At 38.9% G+C, this 27,012-nt stretch overlaps 1 protein-coding gene across 2 annotated transcripts in view; it reads left to right on the top strand.

Moving 5' to 3' along the window:
• TMTC2 (transmembrane O-mannosyltransferase targeting cadherins 2) overlaps positions 1 to 27,012 on the top strand; it is a 233,267-nt gene that overhangs the window by 124,955 nt on the left and 81,300 nt on the right. For both annotated transcript variants that reach the window (XM_063308986.1, XM_063308987.1), the window contains exon 3: positions 15,984 to 16,815. In XM_063308986.1, the coding sequence (XP_063165056.1) occupies positions 15,984 to 16,815 (832 nt within the window). The remainder of the gene's footprint in view (positions 1 to 15,983; positions 16,816 to 27,012) is intronic.

Genomic DNA, 27,012 nt, shown 5'->3' with positions numbered 1-27,012 from the left:
GTATCATTTCCAGATGAGCAAAATTGCTGTGATTTGTTCATTCAGTTCATGCTTTGTTTTTTAGCCTCCTGAGTTGTGCATTTGTGTGGATTGGTTAAGACTTGAGAAGGACAAAGTCAAGAAACCATAAACCAGCTATATACCTCTTAGCCACAAATTCAACATCCAAGAATGGCTTAAACTTGGCTTTCAGTCTTAAAACAACCCATGGTTTATTCACACATTACACTAACCTGACAACAAGCAAACCAAATTATGGTTTAACATAATGCTGATGCTTTAGGAAAAAGAAAGGTCTGAACATAAACAGAATGAGAGAAATGAGCCAAGCAATATGTTTTGGGAGGACAAGTGGGCAGAGCAGGTATCCATTCAATATGACCTCAGATAGGCGTATGAAAACATTGGAAAGGGAAAGGAAAGGAAAGGGGTGCTCTTATGTCAAATGTCATTATCTTCTTGCCAATTGGCCTGCTGAGTTTGAGCAGAACAAATAATGGGAAGAATCTTTTTCCCTGCTGCTTCTCAGCCTCATCTTCTAACCTTTGCTTCACGTGCAAGCTTTCCTACTCAGTCCTGTATTCAGCCATACAAGACTTCTTTGTAATAAAAACCAGAACAGAACAGAATTCTCAGCTTGTCATTTTCTTTTTTACTGATGATGTCATTTTTGATATGCCTTAAATTTTGTTTAAATCCCCTTGGAAGCACAAGACAATGTAACAAAATGTTGGCTGTCCCTCTGATTCCAAGTTCTTGAAACAAATACATAAACCACTAATATAATTAGGCATTCAGCATAATGAAGATATATTCAGATTTTTTTCTTTGAAAATATACTTACTAGTCTGCTTTACTCTCTCCTTTCACCAAATGCATGTAGAAATTTTCCCTTGTTTTTGTTCCAGATGTTTCTAAGGGTTTTAAATAACTGCTGCATCTAGATGTATAGTAAAGGATAAGTAATTGCCAAAATAAATGCATAGCATAAACTTATTGTTATTTAATGTAAGTGCAAATGCCAGCATTTAGAGTTCTGTCTTTGCATTTTATTTTCTGGAAACTCTTATTGAATGCCAATATGGAGCTTGCTGCCACTTTTGGTGACTTGGGGAACAATATATTTTCCTTTAGTCAATTCCACAGCAACCTTTCCATATTTGTTTCTTAGCACACTTTTCTAATACAACCTAAACTTCCCAGATTAGAATGTTGCATTGATATGAGTGTTTAAAAACTGGAAAGCTACCAATTGACTTGAACATGATACAGATATTATTGTTAGAGAGGTGTTTGTAGTCAGTCACAAGTGAGAAAGTAGTTCTAAATTGAGAAATGCACCAGAATTTGTGCTGAATTATCAAATCAAGGTAGAAATTGATGTCTAAAGCAGAGTTTTCAAACTTTTTCAGGCTGTTGAATCTTTTTTTTTTTAAATCCCAGAACTCCTGATCAAAAGGTAAAGCTCTGGTGACAGAAGATTGGAGATTTTTGCCCTTAGTCTCTCATCAAGATCTCGCAGAACCCTAGGGTTCTACAGAACACAGTCTGAAAAGAAAAACCTGATCTAAAGCAGTGGAAATAATCATCTACCACCATTCCGCACATATGAATGCGTGTTTGGTTGGGAATACTAGCATTGTTATGCTCCTTTCCAATAGCTGTGTTATTAGAAATCTAGCACAGAGTACAGGTCTCTCATTTTTTGTTCCAAGGCCATCGGAATATTGGTAATTAATGTGTTGCTGGTCTATGGAGCTGCTGAGGTCTGTAGAAAATGTTGAAGGTCTCTTTGGACTCCCTTTGGACTGTGGATTAGCACAGTAATCTGTGCTATCTGCTGGAGCAGATAATGAATGAACCCTTTGGATTGGGGAGAGCAACCTGCTTGACCGCCAGCATAGACCCAAAGCTGGCATGACAGCATGGCTGTCTGAATTATGTGGCAAACCAGTGGTAGAGCAGCAGTGCCATGATCAGCTGTTTGGTGTGGCACAGCACTGGGTCAGAGGTATCGGTGCTTACCCACTGAAGTGGCAATGGTGATGGAACTGGCTGCAGCCTGCATCTGAATGGTGGCAGTGGCAGTCATGGGTGTTTGGATGGGTCTGCCTGTCTATCTAAGCAGTGGCAGTGACCTTAGGTTGCTTGGCCTTGGTGTTTTAGAGGGCTTGATTAATTGGAGATCCTATGGCTGTTGCAATCTCTCTCATGCTGGAATGTGTGCTAGATGTCATTCTTGGGCTGCTTCCAAGTTTTCTCTATTTGTCCTGTGAAGAATTGACTGTGGAAATGTGCAGGCCTGGAGAACTGTGAAGGGAGAGGACCTAATTGGCTGGTATCGGGGGTCTAGTTTTTGCTGGGAAATTGATGTCCTTCTTCCCTGTAGGTGGAAGATGGAAGGTGCTATTAACCTCCACCTCCTTTCCAATTTGGCAGGGATACTGGGTGTGTTTTAGACCTCTAGCTATTCTGGTGAGAACAGGGCTAGTAATGAGGGTGGTGTGGTGTATGTACAGATGATTGGGAGTGGTAGGCTGTCCACCTGGGGATAGGTACTCTTGAGTGCTGGGCAGAAGCATTCTAGAGACCTGTTTATTAGCTGGGTTGTTGGTTGGATTATGTCACTGGATTATGAGATCAGGTCCTTTGGCCTGGGGGCGGTATGGCAGGAGTTAGGGGGAGTTAGGGTGTCTTGGGTGAAGGGGTAGGCAATAACATCATGGGTACAGGGTGATATAAAGGAAGCAGGGATGGGATTGGTACATTACACTGATTCTGTGTTCCAGTTCCCTCAACTCCACCCAAGGTCTGGTCATCAGATCCTCGGGGATCTAGGCTTTTGGCGGCTGCTGCTGAATGCGAATCAGCCTGTAATAAGGCCTCCTTAAACTGTCTGAGAGAGCTGGCCTGACAACTATTACTTAGACCTGGTTGGGTGTGGAAGGGGTGTTCCCTTTTGGAAATGTGCCCACCTTGTTTTCAAGTGTGGCACTAGCTGCCACTCTAGGGCAGGCCATTAGAGTGGCTAGAGTTACCAGAGCATATCTGGTAGCTTTTAGGGGCACTGCCTCTCAAATAACCAGATGTGAAGCCCTGCTGATTAGGTTGGGCCTAAGGATCAGATGGGATTGCTGCTACCACACCAGCTTCCCTGTTGCATTGCAGCTTCTCTGTCTGACCTGCTCATTGCTCTGGCCGGATTGACAGTGGAGTCCCCCCAGGCCTGCAACTAGGGTCTTTGTCACCTGGGGCAAACATGGATTCTGTGCCCATTTTGGCGCCCCCTCCAGCACTCATTTTGGCACCCCTCAGCGCTCATTTTGGTGCCTCCCCAGCACGGCACCAGTGGGGCACATGCCCCGCTTGCCCCCCCCCAGTTGCGGCCCTGAGTTCCCCAAGTCTTCCTCAGTTTTCTTTATCTGTTTCCACTTTCACCAACACTTAGTTTCTTCACATTATTACTATAATCAAACCTTTTATTCCTGAGTTATTCCAAGCATTGCCTCCAATCTTTTCCTTTCAAGTTTAGTTTTGAGAATAAAATCATCTTTCTGGCTTAGTTTTTTTCTAAACTGCTCAAAAACTTGTAATGTCCTTAAAATCAAAATTCTACTAACAGGTCTTACCAGGCAAAGAAAAGTTGTATTTGTCTTTTAAAACCCTTTTCTCCCTACTTGAGACCCCCTCTGCTTCGCTTCTGCTTAACCAGTTACCATTTATTGGCTTCCCTATAATCCTTCAGCTGCTTGTCAATCAGATGAATTAAACATCCTTCAAAGGCATACACATGTAATTAGCTGAAAATATATGTCAACAAAAACTTTTGCAGAGAGCTAGAATGAATTTTTATACCTTTACAATGACACTATTTCGTTACTGAGTAGCAGTGATTCACTGCAACAAAAATAATACTGTATGTACAAACTATTTAACTTCACATTTATGTTTCTGTGATGTTTGTCTCTTATTGCTTTTGGATATATGGAGTGTGGAGAAATTCTCTATATATTGTATTTACTCAAAAGGAGTATGCTTCTGAGTTTAAGATGTTCTACCGTATTCCAAGAGGGAAGATTAGAGAGAAAATATTTATCCATCCATTATTTTTTTCAGAGAATCTAAGATCTCTTGTTTAAAAGCTAGATTATTTGGGGAGGGTGACTTATTCCTCCTTGCAGCTCAATATCATCCTTCCGTATCTTTGTGTCACGGGTTCTTTTTTAAACTGTACCCAATTAGATTGACCCAGACTCAAGAGAGACACAAAAGCACTGGATCCTGGACAGGTGGTTTCTTTATATCTCCCTTTATGGGTTGGGAAGATGTTTTATTTTGTAAAAACAAACATAGAAAAGTAATATATGAATATTAGAATATAGAATAGAATTGCTATATTCTATTGCTATCTCTATACAATTACTGTGAAAATTGCTATTACAAAAACGATTACTCTTCAATTACTATGTTGGTGATGGTAATAATGTTTATATTATTACCTATTACTTTGTTACAATTACCTGTATACTATGCTCTATACTATTACTATTATGTATCAATGTTTCCTTCTTAAGCCTGTTCTCTCTGAGATTTCTTCTTCTTTTTCAGTTAACAGCCAGCATGTAGAGCTCTTGCACCTCTTTTTACATTGTGCTTTGTCTTGCTGGGTTTGCTATACTTCTTTTCCTCTCTTTTGGACCATCCACTCCTTCTGAAGGAAAAAGACCTTCTTTCGTCTGGCTGCTGTACTCAGTTTGTTGGTGGCTGCAGAGCTCCAAAACACACATCTCCTCCATTCTCCTCCCACACCTCTGTCAAGGTTGCAGCTTTATTGGCAACTCTGCTGTGCCGACACAGGGAAAAGCTCAAATGGGAGGGAAGGAAGGCAGCACAGGTGCTTGCAGTTTTACTAAGCAGCCTGCTCTTCCACATAAGCTACAAGTTATTTTAATGTTTTATATACCATCTCCTTCATTCCAAACCTTACTGTGCATTTGAAACATTTGTACTACTGAAGAAAACCTTGTATACCTTCCAAAGCAGTTAGATTATATGATTGTAGGAGCATCAAAAGCTGCTTTGTACTAGATTAAGCTGTTCATTTTGCTCAGTATTATCTAGGGCAAAGAGGGATGCATGCCGCCTTTTCTAATTCTTTCTTAGAATCACAGAGAGTAGATCTGTGACTACTAGTAGCTTCTTGGCCTCTCAGGGGGAGGCTTTCCTTTTACCTGGAATCAGTTCCTCTCAATTGGAAATAGCAAGAATTTAACTTGGAATCCTCTGTAGGCAGAAAATGTATTTGATCATCAAGTTATGACTCTTGCATTATATTTACAGAACTTCCAAAAGCTCCCGGAATCCTAGGAATGAATTCATCATCTGCAGTATTTTGAGAACATATAATGAAAGGGGACAAAGATAATCATATAGCCATTATAACTATTGGAATCAGAAGATCTATTTTCGTTACTATAATCTTGGGTTATGTATTTGAATTTCACTGAAGGATTTATAACTATGAATATAAAAGCTGTAAACACATTATATATATGATCAATATATATTATCAAGCAGACTTCCCTGATCTAGTGCCTTTCAAATAATTTTGACCATTAATTCCCACTCACCCAGTCAGTAGGGACAGTGACAGGGATTTAGGGAATCATGTCCCAAACCTTTTGAATTAGCAATTTGGGGAATTGAAAAATCTAGTATTTGAAATGTGGTTACGCTGTATATCAGTTTTATGATGTACTTTTCACCATATAGTTCGTGAATAGTTTTCTCCAACCTGGTACCTTATTGATATGCTAAACTGAAGTCCAGTAGTTATACTGGTTGTAAATTCCAGAAGTTGTAATTCCTATCTGATAAGAACTGAAATTAAATTCAGAGGATTTTAAATAAAATGCCTTGGATATTTTTATTGAAGTATAAACACTTGTAATGTGTGAAAATGAAGGCCTTTGTTATATGTTATTGAAGAGTAGAGTTCAGTTTTTCTTATGATTGAAGGTATTACAACCTAAACCCTGCTCCATCATTGTCAGTTTTGAGCTATTATAGTATCCTGGAATTCTGCAATCCTTTTGGGTTATATAAATCTGCAGGAGGCCAAACCCCAGCAAAGTTGGCATATATGCACATAAAATAGTCTTCTGATAAGTTGGCTGCTTTGGGAGCTCTTGAAGGTATTTCGCTCATTCAAGAGTTTTCTATTGCGATAACTTTGCAAGGAGTCTGCCATCCTCAGCTTTCACCATTGAGTTGGAGTCTCATTATAAATTGTCTCTTTATGTTTCTAAAATGCTGGGTTCCCAAGCTTAGCTCATTAATGAGACAGGAATGTATTTTATAATGGCTGGTTTGTTACACCAGAACCACACAGAATAAAAAGAAGGTTGCAATTTTAATTCACTGGTGCTGGAAACACATTTACACATTTACACTTCAGCAAGCCTGCTAAAGAGAATGCAATAAAGATTGATTCCAACTTTCCCCTGAATTCAATTACTTTTGTTCCTCTGTTTCATCCATTTCTTTCCTTTTAAAAGCTTGTTTTCTTTTGAGAAATTATATAAAAAAATATATTTTTTTAATTTAAAAAATTGAGCTTCAGTTCAGCGAAGCATGTTATTCTTACCCTCCTGTCTTAAAAGAAAGCCTTTCACTGAAGTTTTTCACAGCTAAACTGAATCAGCAATCATTTATTCCCTTGGAAGAAGTGTTAAATCTCTTTATTTTAAACACGATTATCCCAAAGATTGACATTCAAGTAGCTTTTTGCTTAATAGCATAATAGGTTAGGAGTTGAATCTGTCTGCCAGTGCAGATCCCACAATACAATGCTTTAGGTTCTAGAAGTTTAGATTAGAAATATCTTTTGGTTAGAACAGTGTTTCTCGACCTCAGCGACTTTAAGTGTGTGCATGAATGGGCTGGGGAATTCTGAGAGTTGAAGCCCACACATCTTAAACTTGCTGAGGTTGAGAAACACTGGGTTAAAACATTAGAGACTGATAATTATTTGATTTGGGGGGACAGTGTTTTAGCAAAAAAAAATACGAACTATTGCATTAACTGCAGTGCCATGAAATAGAATGAAATTGCTTTTCCAGTTGTATGCAGTCTCTTAGCACATGGTTTATCAGGAGGTTTGCCACTGATCTTATAAAAGGGGGAACATGGTCTAATAGTTACGTGGAGAATTTTAAAAGAACCTTGAAATTTAGTCTGGAGGTATATTACTTTATTGTATTTATATTTAAAGAATTAAAACATGAATTTAGGAAACTTTTTGCATTAAAAGATAATCTGTCTCTTAGCTTAGTTGATTAAAATATATGGTCATTGACCAAATATACAGAAATTAAAAAAAAACCCACACACATTACACTGCATCCAATTAAAAACAAATCTATTCAGTAACCTTTTCATGCCTGCACAAGAAACACCTAGAGAAATAATCAAGTCCAGAAACTTCTAATAGACATAGCAATGGTGCAAAATTTGGCTACAATTCTAGAGATTTTCTGATCCTGATCATTTAGTAGGCTGCACATTACTATAAGAGACCAATCTGAATAGTTTTTGCTCTCCAAAAAGTGATAGAAGGGGATTGCCGAAGCACATGAAACAGTCTCATTTTCAGAATCTGAGCAGATAGATGGATGTTTCCCATACAAATATGAACCAGTCCAGCTTTACTTTTTTTCACATCAACCTCATCAACTAGGTGCTGCAGCCTGATCTTTGTTTCCTCCTTCATATTCCTAACCAAATAATTCCATATTCAATCAGATTAATTAATATTGTCCTTTTAGTATTTAATTGACATCATTCTAATTAGTAATATATTCCAGCATTTATCATCCATAATGCAAAGTAAATATATATATAAATTCTGCAACTCCACTTTCAGGCATTGACAGTCCCAGCTTGATGTGGACTATCACAGGTTTGATTTGAAAACTGAATTGCTCTGTGTGTCAGCATGGTTGAGTGTTTTAAGCTATCTATTTCAATCACATGGAAAAAGCTCTGTGTGCAATACCAAGCTCTCTTTGTGAACATCTGAACTGAACTGGGGTAGATTTGGAGTTTCAAAAGGGAATGATTTAAACTTCGTTGAATCAGATCATCTCTTTGAAACTATGTCATACTATTTGCTGTAGCAGGTTTAAGCTGTTTTTTATTATTCCTGTGAGACCATTCCATTCCAATTTCAACTCAGGACAAAATTAAAAGCAAGGGAAAAAAAAAAAGCAATATTAATAGATTCCCTTGCCCACAGAAATATGATTAAATAATCAAAACAGAATTTTAAGTAACTGTTGTGGTTTTGTAAAACATATTTTATAACACATATTTAGTACATTTGGGGATATTATAAACTTGTTTTTTTCCAACTGTAATTTCCAATATACAGCAATATATAGCTTAACCAATTCAGTTTATTGGTTTTATTTATGTTCTCACACTGATAATCTCCAATAGATATTTCAGACTTCTAAAAAATGCTAATATAGGCATAATTCATGGAATTAATGCTCAATCTACATATGTAGCATTATAAGTATTGACATATAGTTATATAGTCTCTTCATGCTCCAAAGGCTGATCAAATTACACTCAATATGTATATAATTTGTATATCAAGGATACTAATAATAATTTGTAGAGTTTTGCAAAACTAAAGCTTAGTTCTTCCTTACAAGAATGACCTTGCCACTCCTCCCATATTAAGAAGGTTATAGAACACCTTCAGTCCTCACAAAGGCATTTAAATACTCTAAAATGACTAGCAAGTGGGCATCTTTATGGATACAATCCCAGTCTCTTTATTGCCTGCTCACACTCTGCTGTGTGAATTTGTATGGGTGGAATCATAAATATATAGAGTAGGCAATAAATTGACTATAATTCAGAATAATCTTAATCTGCAATCAGAGCAACTGCACAAATGTCTGTGTCAGTATTTATGCATCTTTTAAGACAAATTTCTGTTGGATTAAGGTAGGACTGTGAAAATCTAGATAATCACCAGATGGTAGCAAACAGATACCAAACACTCTTTGTTGCCATCTAATGATCATATGGATTTGTGCATTCCATATTTGGTTGCCCTAGTGTACGGTGACAGGACTTTTCTAGTGATAGCATTCACATTTATGGTTTTCTGATTCATTACATCTTATATTACATTCGTGATTTATCTAACGCATAATAGTTGCTACAGTTAGTAACTAGATCATGATTATTGGAGACTGTAATACTTTATATTGGAAATAATGTCAACATTTTTTAAAAGAACGTTTTTAAAAGAACTTGTAGAACTGTTCTCAATTGGTAACTTTCTCAATTGGTTGCATATCAGGAATCGTAACCACACTAAGAATACAGGCATAACTTTTTGTAGATGCCTCAAAGTACTGTGAGTGTATGATGGGATCCTTTTTGATATCAAACTCTGTTTTTAGCATTTCAATGAAATATACATTAATTTTTTTCCTACTCATGTCCTTTTTCCTGGTTGCTAATTTCTGCATCTCCTCTAGCTGGAAAATTTTACAGACAAAAATAGGAGATCTAAGTTTACTTGAAGAAAAAAACTTTGATGCTGCAAAAAACTGAAGCATACTGTATTTCAAAGCATTGACCTTTATTTCCATGGGAAATTATGCAGTCCTGTGCTGTCCCATAGTGACTGCATAGCATATGAATGGGAGATTACAGAATAAGTATCAGAATTCTGTGCCCAAAATAATTTTCATAATAGCAGGCCACTTTGTCATGTTTTCATAGGAGTGGATTTCTATTTGCTTTAACAGGGCTTTTTTTTTTTTTATCAGTCGTGTCCGATTCTCTGAGATTGCCTGGACAAGTCCCTGCAGTTTTCTTGGCATGATTTCAGAAGTGGTTTACCACTGCCTCCTTCCTAGGGCTGAGAGAAAGTGACTGGCCCAAGGTCACCCAGATGGCTTTGTGCCTAAGGTGGGGATAGAACTCATGGTCTCCCGGTTTTTAGCCTGATGCCTTAACCACTACACCAAATATTTTCAAAGTTGTGGCATGCATGAAGAATTATACTGTAGACTGTTTTTGCTAAGCCACTCTTAGTAGTCTTTTTTTTTTTTTTTTTCTGGCAAAACAAAGTGGATTCCTGAGCCAGGGAATTCACTTTGTGGATTATCACAGCATTCTCTTAAAAAAAGTGAGACTGCTTAAACTGTGAAAACACCCAGAGCTTTTTGCTATATAATAATAACTAGAAATAGCTATATCCATGGGAAAAAAATGGGAGGACAGAGCTAAACCATGTTATGCTGCCCTCAAGATTCCCTCTTCAGGGAGGCTTGTTCAGCTTTCTCCATAAGGACAATTCCTGTATTTATCTATCATTCCCTTCTGCATCTGTTCACTGTAAAGGTATTGGGGAGAATCTATATACAGTAGCAGTAGTAAAAGTGTAACTACAGGTAGTCCTCACTTAACAATGATAATTGGGACCGGAATTTCCATTGCTAAGCGACCCAGTCATAAAGCCCAATGTTACATGAACGCACTGCTTAGCGATGGCTGTTCCAGCACTTCTGGTTGCCATTGTTACATGAATCCCATGCTGTTTTTAAGTGGGACATCATGTGGTCATTATTTGTGACCTCCTGCCAGCTTCCCCACTGACTTTGCTTGTCAGAAGCCAGCAGTGAAGGTCACAAATGGCAATCATGTGACTGTGGGGCGCTGCAGCATCATAATTGCAAGCTGGTCGCCAAGCATCCAGATTGCAATCACATGACTCTGGGGACACTGCAATGGCTGCAACTACAAGGTCACTGAACAAGTGGTCATTAAGCAAGGACTACCTGTATGGAAACTGATTCAGATGATAACTGTAAGATACTTCACTTGGTTGAAGTTCACTTACATTTGGATAATTTTCCCTGTCAATTCCACAGCTGAATTCCTATTTATACTAGAAACACAATTCAGTTTGGACACTGTTGCGCTGCTGGATTATTAAAGCTGCTTAGGCCTTCCAATGGCTTAATTTGGGATTAACTGACATTTTGCACATAAAGTTTCTTTAGTTAATGCGCAGCAAAATGGGTTTCTCCTGCAGTTTTACTGTACTTTTTTTTCCTTCTGTTGGAAACTAAACTGCTTCTTGACTTTAGTTTTACTTTGGCAAGACAGCAAACAAATATAAGGTTTGGCATAATCATTTGAACATTTTTATTGCTTTTCTAACTCTTTTAACTACCACATCTGCTTTATTCCTAAATTATTCTCTCTCCATTATTCATTACTGGTCAAGAGTGGGGTTGGACAGACTTTTGGTGGCTGTACTTGTTTCTTCCAGGATCTATTTTTATTTATTTGATTGATTGATTGATTGATTTCTATAGCCGCCCTTCTCAGCAACGATTTTTCACCTTACAGGGCTGTAAGGGTAGTACAGAAAGTCTCAGTGTGAGTCCTTATTTTCTATTGTCACCTATTTCCTTTCTTTAATAAAGTTACCCATCTCCTTAAAGATTTGTTTTTCCTTCCATTATTTCACATTTTAAGTATAATTGCCTTTAAAAAGAAAAGGTTTTCCCCATTCTCCATCTCTTATCTTTTGTTTCCATACATGACTTTTGCCCCATTAGGATTTTCTCCTTCTCTGTATTCCATTTCTAGCAATCTGATAACACATAAATTTAAAACTTGGATTCCCTTCCACCTTTTCTAGCTTCCGATATCATAACTGAGTATAGTCATTTAGTTAACTTACTGTTTTACTCATTTTAAGTTAGCCCATGCCTTCTAGCTGCTCATAGCTTCAACACTTACAGCCTTTCAGCCATTGAAGGAGCAACTGCCATTAAGCTCTATGACTGTAAAAGCTAAACCTTATGCTGATTTCCAAGCAGAGAGAAGAGGAAGACTGGAAAAGGAGAAACTGCAGAAGTATCCATCTCCCCTTTCCTCATAGCAATGGGAGAGGTGGCAGATTCTTCTTTTTCCACCCTGATATGGTCATTGAACACCCAGAAAGAAGCTTTAGACACAAATAAGCAGCAGTGGAAATTTCCGAAACTGAAAATAGTCAGGCATGGTAAAGCAAGGCAAGGCAAGGATATTTGTAGGAAGTTGAGGAGAAATTCCACAACATGGTGGGAAGGTGTGGTTGAGTAGTGGGCAAGGCTTTTATTAGATACTCTGAAACTGCTGCAAATTATTAGCATCCGAGGAGGCTGGAAGTTGCTCTGTGTCTTTTCCAAGTTAAATTTGCTGTGGGCATATTCGCTCATGTTAAATTGACTGGCCAAGTTACTATTCCTCCATACGTTCCCAGATTTTACTCTTGTTTTATTTCATTTTTTTAAGGTTGCCATCAGTTGCTTCACTTCGTTTTAAAGCTTTCAAAATATTAGGAATGAATAAACATGATTTTAAAAGCAATCTGAAATTGTGTATTTGTTATAGTGTCTATATTGTCTATTTCCTTAAATATGAAACTGGTTGTATTTTTGTTTTTTTTAAAAATAAGATTATAACCTGAGCTGCTTTTTCTCTGCTTATTTGCTCTTAAAGTTGACAAGTTCAACAGGGTTTCGGCATTGGGTTGGTAAAATGTTGCTCCCTCTGGTATTATATTTGTAGTGAGGGAAATTAAGTGATGTTCTCAGTGTTTATTTATGTTAAAAAATATTGTGGGATGTTTTTATCTTTATTTTATACATGTGCATTTTTAAGCTGAATTACTGACATTGAATATATATGCAACTCAGAGTTGTTAATGATAGAGGTTATAGGCTGCTCCAATCAGTAAATAAACAACTAAAAAGCCTAAATAAAAATGCATGGGAAGCAGTGTATGTGCAGTACACAATTCCAGTATGCTCCAAATGGCTCACACTTCTGGTAACCATTTGCATGCAATATTCCTTGCAAACTAAAATCTCTGAAGAATTGTCAAAAGCAGTTAAAAATGGATTAACCACATGCCTGAATCACCATATTACTTATTTGCATTTTATTAAAATAAGAGACGAAGGAGGAGTAAAATATGTAAGATTTAAATCTGGGATAAACACCATTAAAATGTAAGCATAGTTTTGCAAGTTCGTAAGCCTTTGCCTGCTTTGTGCTGCTCTTACAATATTTCTTTTAAATAAAATAAAATTTATTTTATTTTATTTTATTTTTCCCATCCTGAGGAATGGGTGAGGACAAAGAGGAAATCATGCTTGCCTTCTGGAAACACCATATGCTACTGGATAAATGAAAAGTTTGCATTGACTAAGTGTTAAATAGTAGGATAATCTGCTGTGGAGTTTAATTCAGCAGACTTGATCATATTCTGCACATTTTGCAGTAAGGAACACCTGTAGGATATTTTACTGATGAAAAGCACAGCAATCATATATGGCATTTCAATCATCTTTTTAAAAAAAAACTCTCAGAGGAAAACCTTAACTGATGAAAGGTTAGAGGTTTTAATAATGGTATGAAAGCATATGGCAGATGGGATGGATTAGGACTCAACAGTACAGTAATCTAAATCATTGCTGCCAAGCATTATAAAATGCTCCACCTCCTGCTGAGTTTTTCTAAGTTTATATCCAGAAAGAACAACAAAGTGCTGTAGGTATGAAGAGTTAATAAGTGCTAGCTCTGAGGTTGTTCCCTAAAAATGACTGTTTCTGAAGAACAATTCAAAAATTCATCTTCCAGTCATAGAGATGGCTTTTTAAGATATGGTTTGTTGGTTCATAATCCCATTAGTATCTTGTGGTGGGCTTCTGAACCTTTCCCCCTTCCTTACCGTCTTCAGACATCTAAAAGATTCTCATCAAGTGTTGAGGATGCTGCTGTTTATGAAGTAAATATGGAAGTCTTTTACTGAGCCCAGGATTTGCTAGATGGCCTACATGTCTAGAAGATTCTGCTACACTATAACAACCACACTTAAACTTGTTTACTGCCACTTTTATACTTACACTGTTTGATTCAGTGCCCCTTTTATGGGGAGGGGTCTATTGGCTTTGCTGTAATTCTATGATATTTTCAACTTGGACCATGAAATACTCAGAATTGCATAAATGGGGTTTGGATTTTGGTGAATCATAGTTTGGTCATTGTATTAAAGGTTGATTCCCTAGGATGTAAGTGCCTAACTTTCTTTAGATAAAGTGTCATACTTGGCCTGTAATAGGTGGGGTCTGTAGTGCAAAAGGTAAATTGTATAGGAGCACAGCAAACAATTAAAATCTAAACTTAATTATAATTGTATTAAATTAATGAAATAAATATAATGAGTATTCAGCAAGTTATTCCAGTTCTGTCACATTAAAAAAGTACAATTCAATGAAAGACTTGAGTGTCTACATGCAGCCCTAGGGCACAGATTGTGCAACATGCTAAGAACTTGCCACCTACTTCATCTGGTCCATGCATCCTGTGCTAAGGGTCTCCCCCCACCAAAAAAAAAGGAAGTGAGATTTGGAAGTAATCAAGAAAACAAGGTTTTTCTGTTGTGATACAAACCCTCTAGAATAGTCTATATGGCATTTCTCTCATTTTCAGAAAAGCTGCAAAAATAGAGAAGCTAGAAGAACTTTCAGTAGTTGAGACCAAGGTTGCCTAATAATAAATGTAATGTCAATGAGAGTAAGCATTTTAATTAAATGTCTGTTATTTTGTTTACTGAATGGTTTTATTTCTGTTTTAGGTAGTAAATTGTCCTGAGTGTTCTAACAGTGTGACAGTATAGAAATGTAGTAGTAAAATAGACTTCTACCTTAATATATTTTGTACCAAATGTTTCCTGCAGCCATTATCTAAAACTAATTTGCCAAAGTTTGTTCTTTTCAGTTCTTTAATTAAGAGACTGTGATTCATGCAATTAAAATGTTGACGTATTGTGAACTGCTATTGGCTAGTCTTTGCATACACTATCTTCTTTTATGGCCAGTATGCTGGTGGTTATTATGAAACCTTCCAATCTAAAAATCCAGTATGTGCTCTGAGTGAATATCAATCATCATCAGCAGCATTATCATTATCATCATCATATGCATTAACCATACCTACCATGAACACTATAGAGCAATTCAAACAAATGACAATATCTCATAGGCTGCCAGAAATAAAAGTCCACTTTAAAGATTTTTAGTACACTTTAAAGCATACCTGCCAGAAATAAAAGTACACTTTTATTTCTGGCAGGTATGCTTTAAAGTGTACTTTTAGTCATTAGTGTGATCTTGTTCTTGTATCTTGCATTCTACACAATAGTTTAGTGCAGCTGAAATTGCTGTTTTAATGATGCTCCTGACTTTCCCTGAAAGGTAAAGAATTTAGCAGTAATTAAGCTGAAAGTGGTGAACATCTTCTATCTATATGCAAGATAAAATAAGCTCTTAAGAAACTTGAAAGGATATGAGATATTGTCAATATGTTGGTTGCAATTCTATTACTGCAAATGCAAATTTAAATTAGTTTTGCATAAAAATAGTATAAATAAGAGAAAGTAAACCCAGAAACAACCTTTCAAAGCTCATGTCCTCCAGATACAGTATGTCCCAATGTTGCAAAGCAGGCTGAAATAAATGAGAAGTATTGCATAATAAAATCACACAGCTGCACTTCCAAAATAATTTCTTTCACACTGAGATAGTGACCTTCTCCAATAAATCAATCAATAAAATGAGGAAGTTTGGGAGACATTACAATGTTGTGATCTGGCTTTACAGATAAAGTTTAGCAGAAAGCAATCCTATAAATTCAATAAAAGCATGCTGAAATGAATTTTAAACATAAAATATTAGCTCTGAATGAAGAATATAAAGTTTCCAAGAATATAAAGTTTCCTTAGGTTAGTATTAAATAACTTTTTAAAGAAAAAAAAAAGCTCACAGCCTAGTTGTTTACTTAGCAATTTGAAAAGATGAAGTATAATTCTTTTTTTCTCTTTTTCTCTTTTGCAGAGGAAGAATTTGCCTCTTCTTTTGAGCATTGGTTTGTTGATCTTCTGGGGAGCTTTACTGCTGGGCCTTCGCTTTTACTGGATGGGGAACAAACCTCCCAGCTTCTCCAACTCTGACAACCCAGCAGCTGACTCAGACAGTTTTTTAACACGAATTCTGACCTTTTTTTATTTGCCAACCAAAAACCTTTGGCTGCTGTTGTGCCCAGACACTCTTAGCTTTGATTGGTCCATGGATGCTGTGCCTCTTCTCAAAACAATCAGTGACTGGAGGAACCTACACACAGTGGCCTTTTATGCTGGACTCCTCCTCCTTACTTATACCAGTTTGAGAAATTCCAGCATGGAAAGAGAATGCAATGGGAAAAATATAACAAATGGCAGACTTAACGGCAATGGTCATAACTGCCTATCCGACCTGGAATATAAAGAATATAAAGAGCTGAAGTCCAGCTTTGCATCTAAAGAAGAAAATGGCATTAACAAAGGCTTGCCACAAAGACCACACATCCCCTCAACTGAGAATATTGTTGTTCTGTCATTGTCTTTATTAATCGTCCCTTTTATTCCTGCCACAAACTTGTTTTTCTATGTAGGCTTTGTGATAGCAGAGCGTGTACTGTATATTCCTAGTATGGGCTTCTGCCTCTTGATCACTGTGGGCACAAGAGCCCTCTATGTCAAAGTCCAAAAGCGCTTTCTGAAGAACTTAATTTTTTTGGCCACTGCTGCATTAATTTTTTTTTATGGACTGAAGACGTTTGTCAGGAATGGGGACTGGCAGAATGAAGAGATGCTGTATAAATCAGGGATTAAAGTAAATCCAGCTAAAGGTAATATTTAACATTGGGTTTGTTGTTTGCTACAAATGCTGCAGTTTATTGTTACGTTTTTTTTTAATCTAGCTATATCAGTTCTTAACGGAAAATGCATAGATCCTAAATTTACAGTCATAAATAATTTAAATAGAGAAATAAACCATCACTGTACTATACTGAGATACAATTTCATATCAATTGCTTATTCAGAGGATTCATTGAATGTATGGTGAAAGCACCATACAAAAACGTTTTGCTAATATGTTATATATCTTTGAATCTTTGTGCTACCATACATAACATAAACATCTTTGGAAAAAATAGGTAGTTTGGATTATTTACTGGTTAGGTTTTTTAATTTAGCAGTCACTTTCTTCTCATGAACTGAATTTTCTTCCATCCTTCTTCTTGGAGTAGTGTCTTTTTTTTTTTCCTAGTGAAAAAATGTTGTTCCTGTTGTCGAATATAGATGATAAAACAATGTTCAAATATTCCTCAGTTTCCTTGAAGAAATGTCTGTGTATTTTGCCTTGTTAAAATGTTAGGAAAACAGGGCCTAACATTTAAAACATTAAGAAAATAGAAAATATGTGAAATACAAGTTTTCCATTGTTTCATATGATATGAGGCAAGAGCTTCTGTGACTGGAAAACTGAGAATAGATTCTGGCAAATTTAAATGGCACGCTGCTAAATTTTCAGAAGTTTAATGAATTTCAGCAATAAAAACCTGAACAGAAACATGGGTGTTCAAGTGCACATTACTGTTTCTCTTGAAAATAACACATTGTATAATAAGAAATATTTCCAAGATGCATACAATCTCCCTTCATTCAAAAGATGTTATGCTGGAAATTGGATCCAGTCCATTAATGCATATTCCTTTTTAAGAAAACATTTTATAAGACTTCAGATTTTTATAATGCTACAGTTCTGTAGCAAAGTGGCTTATTACATTCATTAAGGTTTTCTAGGATTTCTTTAAATTTAAATAGATACAAAAAGGGAAATGGATGAAAAGAAGAATGCCCACTTACATGAATCACCTTTGTCCAGTTTGTAGATGTTCCTGTTTTCCCATAATACACCATGGCACAGCCCATGCCATTTAGTCAGGTTGTACAAGCGTGGGAGTTTGGAATGCCAGGAGGAAAGGTCTAGAAAATAGATTGTGTCCTTGAGATACAGAGCCAGTTTTCTTCTCTTTTTTTAATAGCTTTGAAGACTCAGGAGTGAAGGCAGGATTGAATGGCATGGGCTGTTCTGAAGCCTAATACCCATTGTTACTGCTACCTTTATTTTAGCTACTTTGTTCATGATTAAGTTTTGATGCAGACATTACTTTTTTTCCCTTAAAATACTGCTAGTCCAAGGGTAGCCAGATATTTGAACTTCAGCTTTCCATTCAATAAAGCCAGAAGCAAGGGATTGTGGAAAATGTCAGCCAAAATATATGGAAGACACTAGGTAACCTTCCCCTGGTTTGGATGTTTCACCTTGTAGGAAGTTGCTGTTCATCTCTGCCAATCCCACTGATAGGTATTGACCCGATTATACATTCTTATCAGAGAGATAAACAAAGTTCACCCAGAAGAGCTCTCTATTTATAGATTAGGAGAGGGGTCAAATAATTTGAAGAACAAGTTTTAAACAAAAAGACCAGCTGTGCTTTGGGACACTGATGGCTGGCAAACATTTAATAACAGTAGCATGTTAAATAGTAATATGGTCCTCTTCATCTGTACTACAACATCTAATTTAATAATAGGATGTGTTTCTTTCATGAGTATAGTGAACTATTCAAAAGCATGACACACAAGTTTGTTTATTGTCACTGAAAAACACCACAGATATAGAGAGGAGAATGCGCTGAAACAACTACTGCCTTAAAGTGTAATGTGCAAAGACAACCTATTCTGGTTGACCTGAGCTGGGAGGCAACCTGCCATCATTAGCTGAGGGGAAATCACAATAATGATTCAGATAGCTATCTCTACATCAGCTGTCATGCCTGTTCATTTCCTATTTGATGCATTATTTTGCTCCTGCATTTCCTGAAATGTGCCATATAAGGTTTGAGTGTTATTGGGGTTTTTTTTTAGAATTTGGGAAAATAGTGAATATGGCTACTTAAGGAAGCTCTGTATCTCTAAAAGATTGTGATACTGTCAAATATTTATTGCCAGCTTGCTGAAAGCCTAGTAAAATAACAGTCGTATTACTAATATGATTTTCAGACTTATGAGGCAATTGACTTGTACATAGTAACTCCAATCGGTTGTGATTCTTTGAATAGACTGACTACTGACAGGTTGATCAAGCCATAACTGTGCTATCATTCATGAAAGCACATTATGGACACAAGAAGAATTATTGGCTGTCAGAATTGAGTTAGTATAAGTATTTGTGATATTTGGTGATATATATTTGTATATGTGTGCATGTGTATTATTAATTTTAGTGGTTGAACATGTAGAAACCATTTGTTAATAAGTTTTAGAGCATTTGTTTTGACAAGCTTAAGAAAAGTTTAGCTTTGCAATAGCAAAGTAAATCTACAGACTCATGACATATATTTAGTATTACTTTACGTATATTTAGTATTTAATCCAAGATGGCAACCGGGAGCAGACGCCGACTGCTGCTGTGAGGGGTGACTCCTGGGTCTCACCTCTTCCCTCCCCCCGAATTTCATTTTGATCGGGGGCTTTGAAGGGGACTTCTGGGCTCCCCGGCCCTCATACCTGATGGGTCAGGGTTGGACGGAGTGCCCTGGATGGAGTGGCGAGGGGCAGCGGACCTGGGCAAGCCCCGGCAGCGCGGAACAATGTGGTGAGTCCCGGAGGTTTGGCGGCGCAGCAGATAGGCGGCGCGTTGGACTCGGGGGAGACTCAAGTGGCATGGGGAGTGCTGGCGGTGTAGGGATGCTGGATGGTGGCCTGTGGCAGCCTGGAGGCATGGGGAGCGGTCTGGCAGCGTGGCAGAGCGGTGGCATTGGGGACCGGCTGACCGGCCTCAGTGGACCAGCCTGGTGGGGCGGTTTGGCCGCGCAGTGAATGGACTGCTCGGCAGCATGATGGCCTGACATTGGAGGGCCAGTCCAGCGGAGAAGTTTGGCAGCGCAGCAGACCAGCGGCAAGACAGACCTGCTGACCCACCTTGGAGGTCCAGCCTGGCAGAGCGGGTGAGCGGTGCAGCAGACCAGCAGTGCAGCAAGCTGGCGGAACAAACCTGGAGGCCCGGTTTGGTGGAGCAGGTCAACTACCAGCGAAACGGTGAACTGACAGACTGACCAGGGAGAGCCCGGGATAGACCTAGGGATATAGGCCTTGGCGTGGCAGGCCTAGGGACGTGGAGGGAGATGGGCAAGGAGATCTGGGCCATCCCCTCCCTACCAGCCTGGAAGCGGTGGAGAGCTGTTGGGGCCCCTCCAGTGTGAATGAGGACTCCTTCCTGGGGTGAGAGACAAGGGGGGGAGTCAGGAAGTGTCTGACGGTGTGGGAGAGCACTCACCTCCTGAGTGAGAGGCAGGAGGTGAGGGGATGTCCTAACAGCCAGGAACCACGCTGAGACAAGGAATAGGTCTCTAGTGTTTATTTACTGCTACATAACAGAGAATCCTAACACACTGAAGAAGCGTGGGAAAACCCAGACATATAAACCCCAAAGACTAAGGCCGGCCCGATCTGTGTCTCTTTGAATGGCCACCTAATTCCTCAGAACTACGCATGCGCTTTACAGCCTGGATGGGAGCCCCCTGTTCACCATCCTCACTCATGACAGGGGGAGTGAAATGAGATGCCCCTGGCCAACCGGTGAGAGAGGCCGAACACGGAGCAGCGTGATTGAAGAATGAATGGGTGGGTGATGGCTGGGCCCAGATGGTGCCGAGAGTGCGAGCTGGTGCGCCAGAGGGCTTGCCATTGCCCTGTGGATAACTGTGTATGTGTGAGGGTGTATGAGTGGATAGAGGGACCTCTACTCCAAGTGGAAGACTCCGGAAGTGCTGGAGTGGGGCTAGGTGGATTTGGAGTCTCTGGGGGCTGCAGGGCGGGTCATACTATTGAGGTGGTGATGGGTAGGGGTCGTTATGGCAGGAGCCAGAGGGCGGGCCATCTTTGGGGAAGACGCGCCTGGTGTGCTCAGACCCAGGCCCCAGTCAGCAGACCCATAGGGGCCCTGGTCTCCAGCTGCTGCTACTCAATGCCAGGTCTGTTAACAACAAAGCCCCCCTCATAAGTGACTTGATCACTGAGGAGGGGGCAGACCTGGCATGTATTACTGAAACCTGGCTGGGCCCTGAAGGGGGGGTGCCCCTTTTGGAAATGTGCCTGGCCGGGTTTATGGCATGACACCAGCCGAGACACCAGGGCAGGGGGGGAGGGGTAGCAGTTGTCATCCGGGAGTCTCTGGTGGCCTTCAAGGGCCCTGCCCCACAAGTGGCAGGTTGTGAGACCCTGTTTTTCAAGTTGGGTGCCCGAAGGCAGTTGGGAGTGTTGCTGCTGTACCAGTCTCCCTGCTGCGTGGCAACCTGCCTGCCTGAACTGCTGGAGGCCATCTCAGGGTTGGCAGTGGAGTTCCCCAGGCTTATGGTTCTGGGGGACTTCAACTTGCTGTCCCTGGGGTGGGCCTCTGTGGCAGCTCGGGAGTTCATGGCTACCATGGCAGCCATGGGCCTGACTCAGATTATTTGGGACCCAACTAAAGACAGTGGCCTCACCCTGGATTTAGTTTTCTTGTCGAAGCAGTGGCAATGTGACCTGAGGGGAGAGTTACAGCTATCCCCATTGTTGGACCCGAGGAAGTGGACAGGATCCTCCAGACAGTAAATGCCACCACTTGCCAATTAGATCCATGTCCCTCCTGGCTGGTGAAAGCAACTCAGGAGGTGACATGTGATTCGGTCCAGGCGATGGTTAATACATCCTTCAGGGAGGGGGTGTTTCCAGCTGCCTTTAAGGAGGTGCTGGTACAACCCCTCCTCAAGAAACCATCGCTGGGCCCTACTGTACTGGATAATTTTCATCCAGTTTCCCACCTCCCCTTTTTGGGGAAAGTGGTTGAGAAAGTGGTGGCATTACAACTCCAGAGGATTCTGGAGGAAATGGGTTATCTAGATCCCTTTCAGTCAGGTTTCAGGCCTGGATATTGGATGGAAACAGCATTGGTCGCACTTATGGATGATCTCTGGCAGGAGCGGGATGGGGGTAGTACATCCATCCTCGCTCTTCTTGACCTCTCAGCAGCTTTTGATACCATTGACCATGGTATCCTTTTGGGTCAGCTCGGAGTTGGGGGTGGGTGGCGTAGTTCTGTGCTGGTTCACCTCCTTCCTCCTGGGCTGGTTCCAGTCGGTGGTGATGGAGGGGGGAGAGATCCAACCCTCGATCCCTCCTTTGTGGGATGCCACAGGGTTCGGTTCTCTCTCCTCTCCTATTCAACATCTACATGAAACCGCTGGGCAAGATCATCTGTCACTACGGGATGAGGTATCATCAATATGCTGATGATACTCAATTGTATATCTCCATCCTGGGTGAGGTAAGTGATGCTGTGACTGCCCTCTCTCGGTGCCTGGGGGCTGTAGGGGTCTGGATGGGGAACAACAGGCTTCGGCTGAACCCTGGTAAGACGGAGCGGCTGTAGGTTAAGCGTTCTTCCGTATCTGGGACTTTGTCATCTTTAGTTCTGGATGGGGTCGCACTGCCCCACACAGACCTGGTGCATAACCTGGGGGTCCTCATGGACTCACAGCTCCTGCTCAAAGAGCAGGTAGCAGCCGTGGCCAGAAGGGCCTTTGCACAGCATATTGTGCACCAGTTACACGCTTTCTTGGATCCGGAAGCCCTTTTCACAGTCACTCATGCCCTTGTTATCACCCATATAGACTACTGCAATGCACTCTACATGGGGCTACCCTTGAAGAGTATCTGGAAGCTTCAGCTGGTCCAGCATGCAGCTGCGCAGGCTATTTTCGGTGCCCCTAGAAGGGCGCACATAACACCTTTGTTACGCGAGCTGCATTGGATACCAGTTTGCTTCTGGGTCCAATTCAAGGTGTTGGTTATCACCTTTAAAGCCCTTTAAAGCCCTACATGGCACAGGACCGGGTTACCTGAGGGACTGCCTCTTCCCTGTATCATCAGCCCATCCCACCTGATCATGCAGAGAGGGCATGCTACGGACCCCGTCGATAAGAGAATTTCATCTGGCGGGGTCCAGGAGGCGGGCCTTCTCTGCAGTAGCGCCCTCCCTTTGGAACATCTTGCCCCCGGAGGTGAGATTAGCCCCATCGCTCCTAGCCTTCCAGAGGAAGTTGAAGACCTGGCTCTGCCACTGGGCTTGGGAGAGGAAGGAGAATCGACATACTTGGGATTGGCTAGTTCCTTGAAGTGCCCCTTCTACATAATGACTAAAGGAGATCACAGCCATCTGGATTTTATGAGCTGGGGTAGCTGAGAAATTGTTTTAGAGGGATTTTATTAGAATTTTACTGTATATTTATTGTTCTGTATTGTAAACTGCCCAGAGTCCCTCTGGTCGGAGGAGATGGGTGGTGACAAATTTGATAGATAGATAGATAGATAGATAGATAGATAGATAGATAGATAGATAGATAGATAAATAAAATAAAATTCCAGATATAGATAAAAATTAAGTGTATATTAAAATGTTTTTAGACTATATATCCTGTGTGCACATGGTAAGGTACTAAAGGCTTTATTGTATAAACATCTAAAATGTGATGCTTGCATCTAAGATTTTCATTTTCCCTCATACTTTGGATAAGCTGTCTTATATCATAAATTTATACAAGCAGATCATATTTAAATTCTGTTACAGTGTATTGTTGCTTTCAGCTGAACATAAACAGCATTTAATATTTATGGCTGGGTTGTAATTTAGTGTCAAAAGTTCAAACAATCTTAACCAATTAATGAGGTGTGAAGGCAGAAAAAGAATGTTATTTCACAATTTACCAGCAGTCAGTAATCAGGAAATTGAATAGCAAAGTGTGGGCAGTGGTTATGACTAATAACAATGAAGCTAAAATGTATTTATTTCTGTTTTATTTTAAGTGATCCCATTTTAAAGAATGATATACTGTGAGCAACTAAAAAGAATATTTTGTTTAAATTGAAAAAGTGTAGAAATAGCCACATAGAACAACCAGAATTTGAAACATTGTAACAGTATTTATCAAATAATATCAGCAAAAATAGCAGAGAAAGAAATTCACCTAATGAGGTGAATGAAAACCTTATGAAAAAGCCAGGCTATAATCTCATGAAACAACCTCAATAATGGGACCTAGCATACACTTTTAGGAAGAGAGTTATCATGGATCAACAGCAGACATCCCACCACAGTTAATTTGATAGAACAATGCAGAGAAAGACATGATGCTAATGTTGCCTTAAAGCACCACCTCTCAAAACTTGCTCAAAAGGCTTGTGGGATTGTGTAGGGTACCACTGCTGCACTCTCAGCCATTCTTCTTCTTCTTATACATCTGTGGAAGATAATAGCTGTTTTGTAGAACTTCACATACCACGTATCATCCCTAAGAGGGATAAGCTATGGTCTCTGATACTATATTCAGTTTCAGAGATGTTCAGTGTAGCTCCAATGCATTTTTACTTTGCACACCTGTGGTCTGGTTTAATATAGGTTTGAGACCTTCTGAAGCCCAAAACAACTTTGTGGATAAACCCCATTTTTTTCCAAAAGACTGAAGTAAGATAGGGAGAAGAACATCACTCAATTTCAGATCCATCATAGCCACCATTTTGTCTGAATGTTGTGACATTTATTTGTATTTATTTACCACCAATCACAAGTGAAGTACCTACAAAACTAAAACAAAATGTTATCCAGATGAAAATTTACTTGATAAAAAACTTGGCAGCATTTCCTGCTTTATGAACCCAAGTCTAATTACTAGATGGAATTTAGCTTGTTTGACTAGCTGTGCTTTCAATTATGGTGCAGTTATTTTACAGCAGTGAGGTACATAACTGCTTAAGAATTGTATTTGAAGATTACTCATCAATGGGTCTTCATCAAACTGAAGAGTAGAATGAACAAAAATCAGTGTTTTGCCCTCTTCAATTTTTTAAAATTAATGACTTGCATGAAAAGATGGAGGGACTTATCAAACGTGTATATGCTATAAAATTGGGTGGGATAGGTAATACTTAGAAAACTGATAAAAAATTCAGAACAATATTGATTTTACATTCTTTTCAGTTTAGTAATAAACTGAAAAGAAAAAGGAGAAAGAAATGTAGCAGAAACAAATACAGTGTTTGTCACTTAGGAAACAAAAATTAAATACATAGGTATAGGATGTAAGATACCTGATTTAGCAATGATACTTGTAAAGAAGATCTTTTGTGATTGATTACCACATGGAATATGGATTAGCAGTATGATGTGGCTGAGGAGAAAGCAATTGCAATTTTAGGCTACATCAACAGAAACAGTTTTCAAATCATGAAAAATAAGTTTTGCTTATGCCAGTTCACACTTTGAGTATTATGTCCAACTTTGGTCATCACAATTTTAAAAAAGTCCTGAGAAACTAGAATTGATTTAGAGAAGGACAATAATGATGATAAAGCAACTAACAGCTAAGTCTTATGAACAGAGTTTATAGATAATGAATATGTTTTCCCTGAAATAAGAAGACTTCATATGATCACACTCTTCAAAGACTGAAAGGATATCAGACAGGTCAACCCCTCATTTCTCTCATTCCCATGTGCACTATACTGAATACTCTAATGAATTTACCTGACAGGAATATTTTTAACATGCACAATGAATGTTATGAAAAGCTTTTTAATAGGAAGAGCAGTTTAGTAATTATCCAGAGAAATGGTGGGTTTAAATGGGTGCTTCCCTTTTTAGGTTCTTAAGATGATACTTCCAACTGAGTATTCTGTCCCTAATGTCATTGATCGTGTATTAGATTTCCAAGGCTTTAGGCTGTTTTTATAAGGTAGCACAATCTTACATACGTTAGGAAGTAAGTAATGTTTATCTCCATGTAGTTTACTTATTTTCTCCTTAGAATTGCTGACTTCTGAATATCAAATTCTCAATTTAAAAGACACTTTAGAAGACTAAATTAAACCAATTAGTTAATCCAAGTAAGAATAACCAATTACTTAAACTAATAAGATTGTACCTTAAATTGGAAGTTACATCCATTACATTTATTTTCTAAGTGGTTACAACTTTATTGGTTTAATATTCTATGTTCTCTCCAAGAATTTTATTTTTGTTATATAAACAATAAGCAAACAGTGGCAAGAATAATTAAATGCAAATTATTATTAATTTTATTCACCTTATACTATACTCCTCAATAATTCTCATTTTAAAAAAAATTGGATTTTATACAGTACAGTCTGATGGCTACAAATTGTACTATAATAATCTAATAAAGGTGGTTGCCATAAAGTGCTTCACAGACAAAAAGTAAAGATGCTAGCTTGGTTTATGATGCAGAGATTGTGGAGTCTGGTCTTTTTCAATGGCCTTCAAGGGTATATACTCTGTTGTATTCTTATAAGCTCTAATTCATGCCTCCCTTCTTCCTAAGGAAATTAAACTATTACTGATGCCCATACTGGCCAAATTATTACTTCTTGAGTAGTCATAATTCTTTCAAAGTAGTTTCCTCAATGTCTAGTTTGAGGGGTTTTTTTTTGTTATTTCTGTCTAAAGGAGAAGTATACTTGATAAACTATGCTGACTGTAATACAAAGTTAGTTATTGCACGTACTTTCTGGCTAGTGTGAGACCAAAGATTTGAGGTGTCATGCTGCAAATCCAAATATGTAATCTGATCATTTTAAACTGTTTTTGGTCTAAGTTTATCAAATTAAACACATCTACTTATGAAGTTTGTATCTACTGCCAAATCTTTAATGCGTTGCCATTGTTGCTTTATGACTTAAGTAGACCGTTGAGTCTCAGAAAGTAAAAGTTGCTTTGGTGATCTTGCAGAAAGTGAAAGTTACTTTAGTATTTGGATCTCCCTGTTTGGATAAAAGATGAATTTGTTACAGATATAAAATAGTTAGTGCTGCAGGATAATGTCATAAACTTAATCAGCTCCACAAAACCTGATAGCAAGTGTTTGTCTGACTAAACTGTGTACACTAACCTTGAAAATACAACTCAGTTCCACCCACTGCTTGAG

This window comes from Candoia aspera, chromosome 7 (genome assembly GCF_035149785.1).
Source record: "Candoia aspera isolate rCanAsp1 chromosome 7, rCanAsp1.hap2, whole genome shotgun sequence".
Classification (NCBI taxonomy): domain Eukaryota; kingdom Metazoa; phylum Chordata; class Lepidosauria; order Squamata; family Boidae; genus Candoia; species Candoia aspera.
Note: the sequence above shows the minus strand (reverse complement) of the source record. Positions and strands in the feature narration are given on the sequence as shown.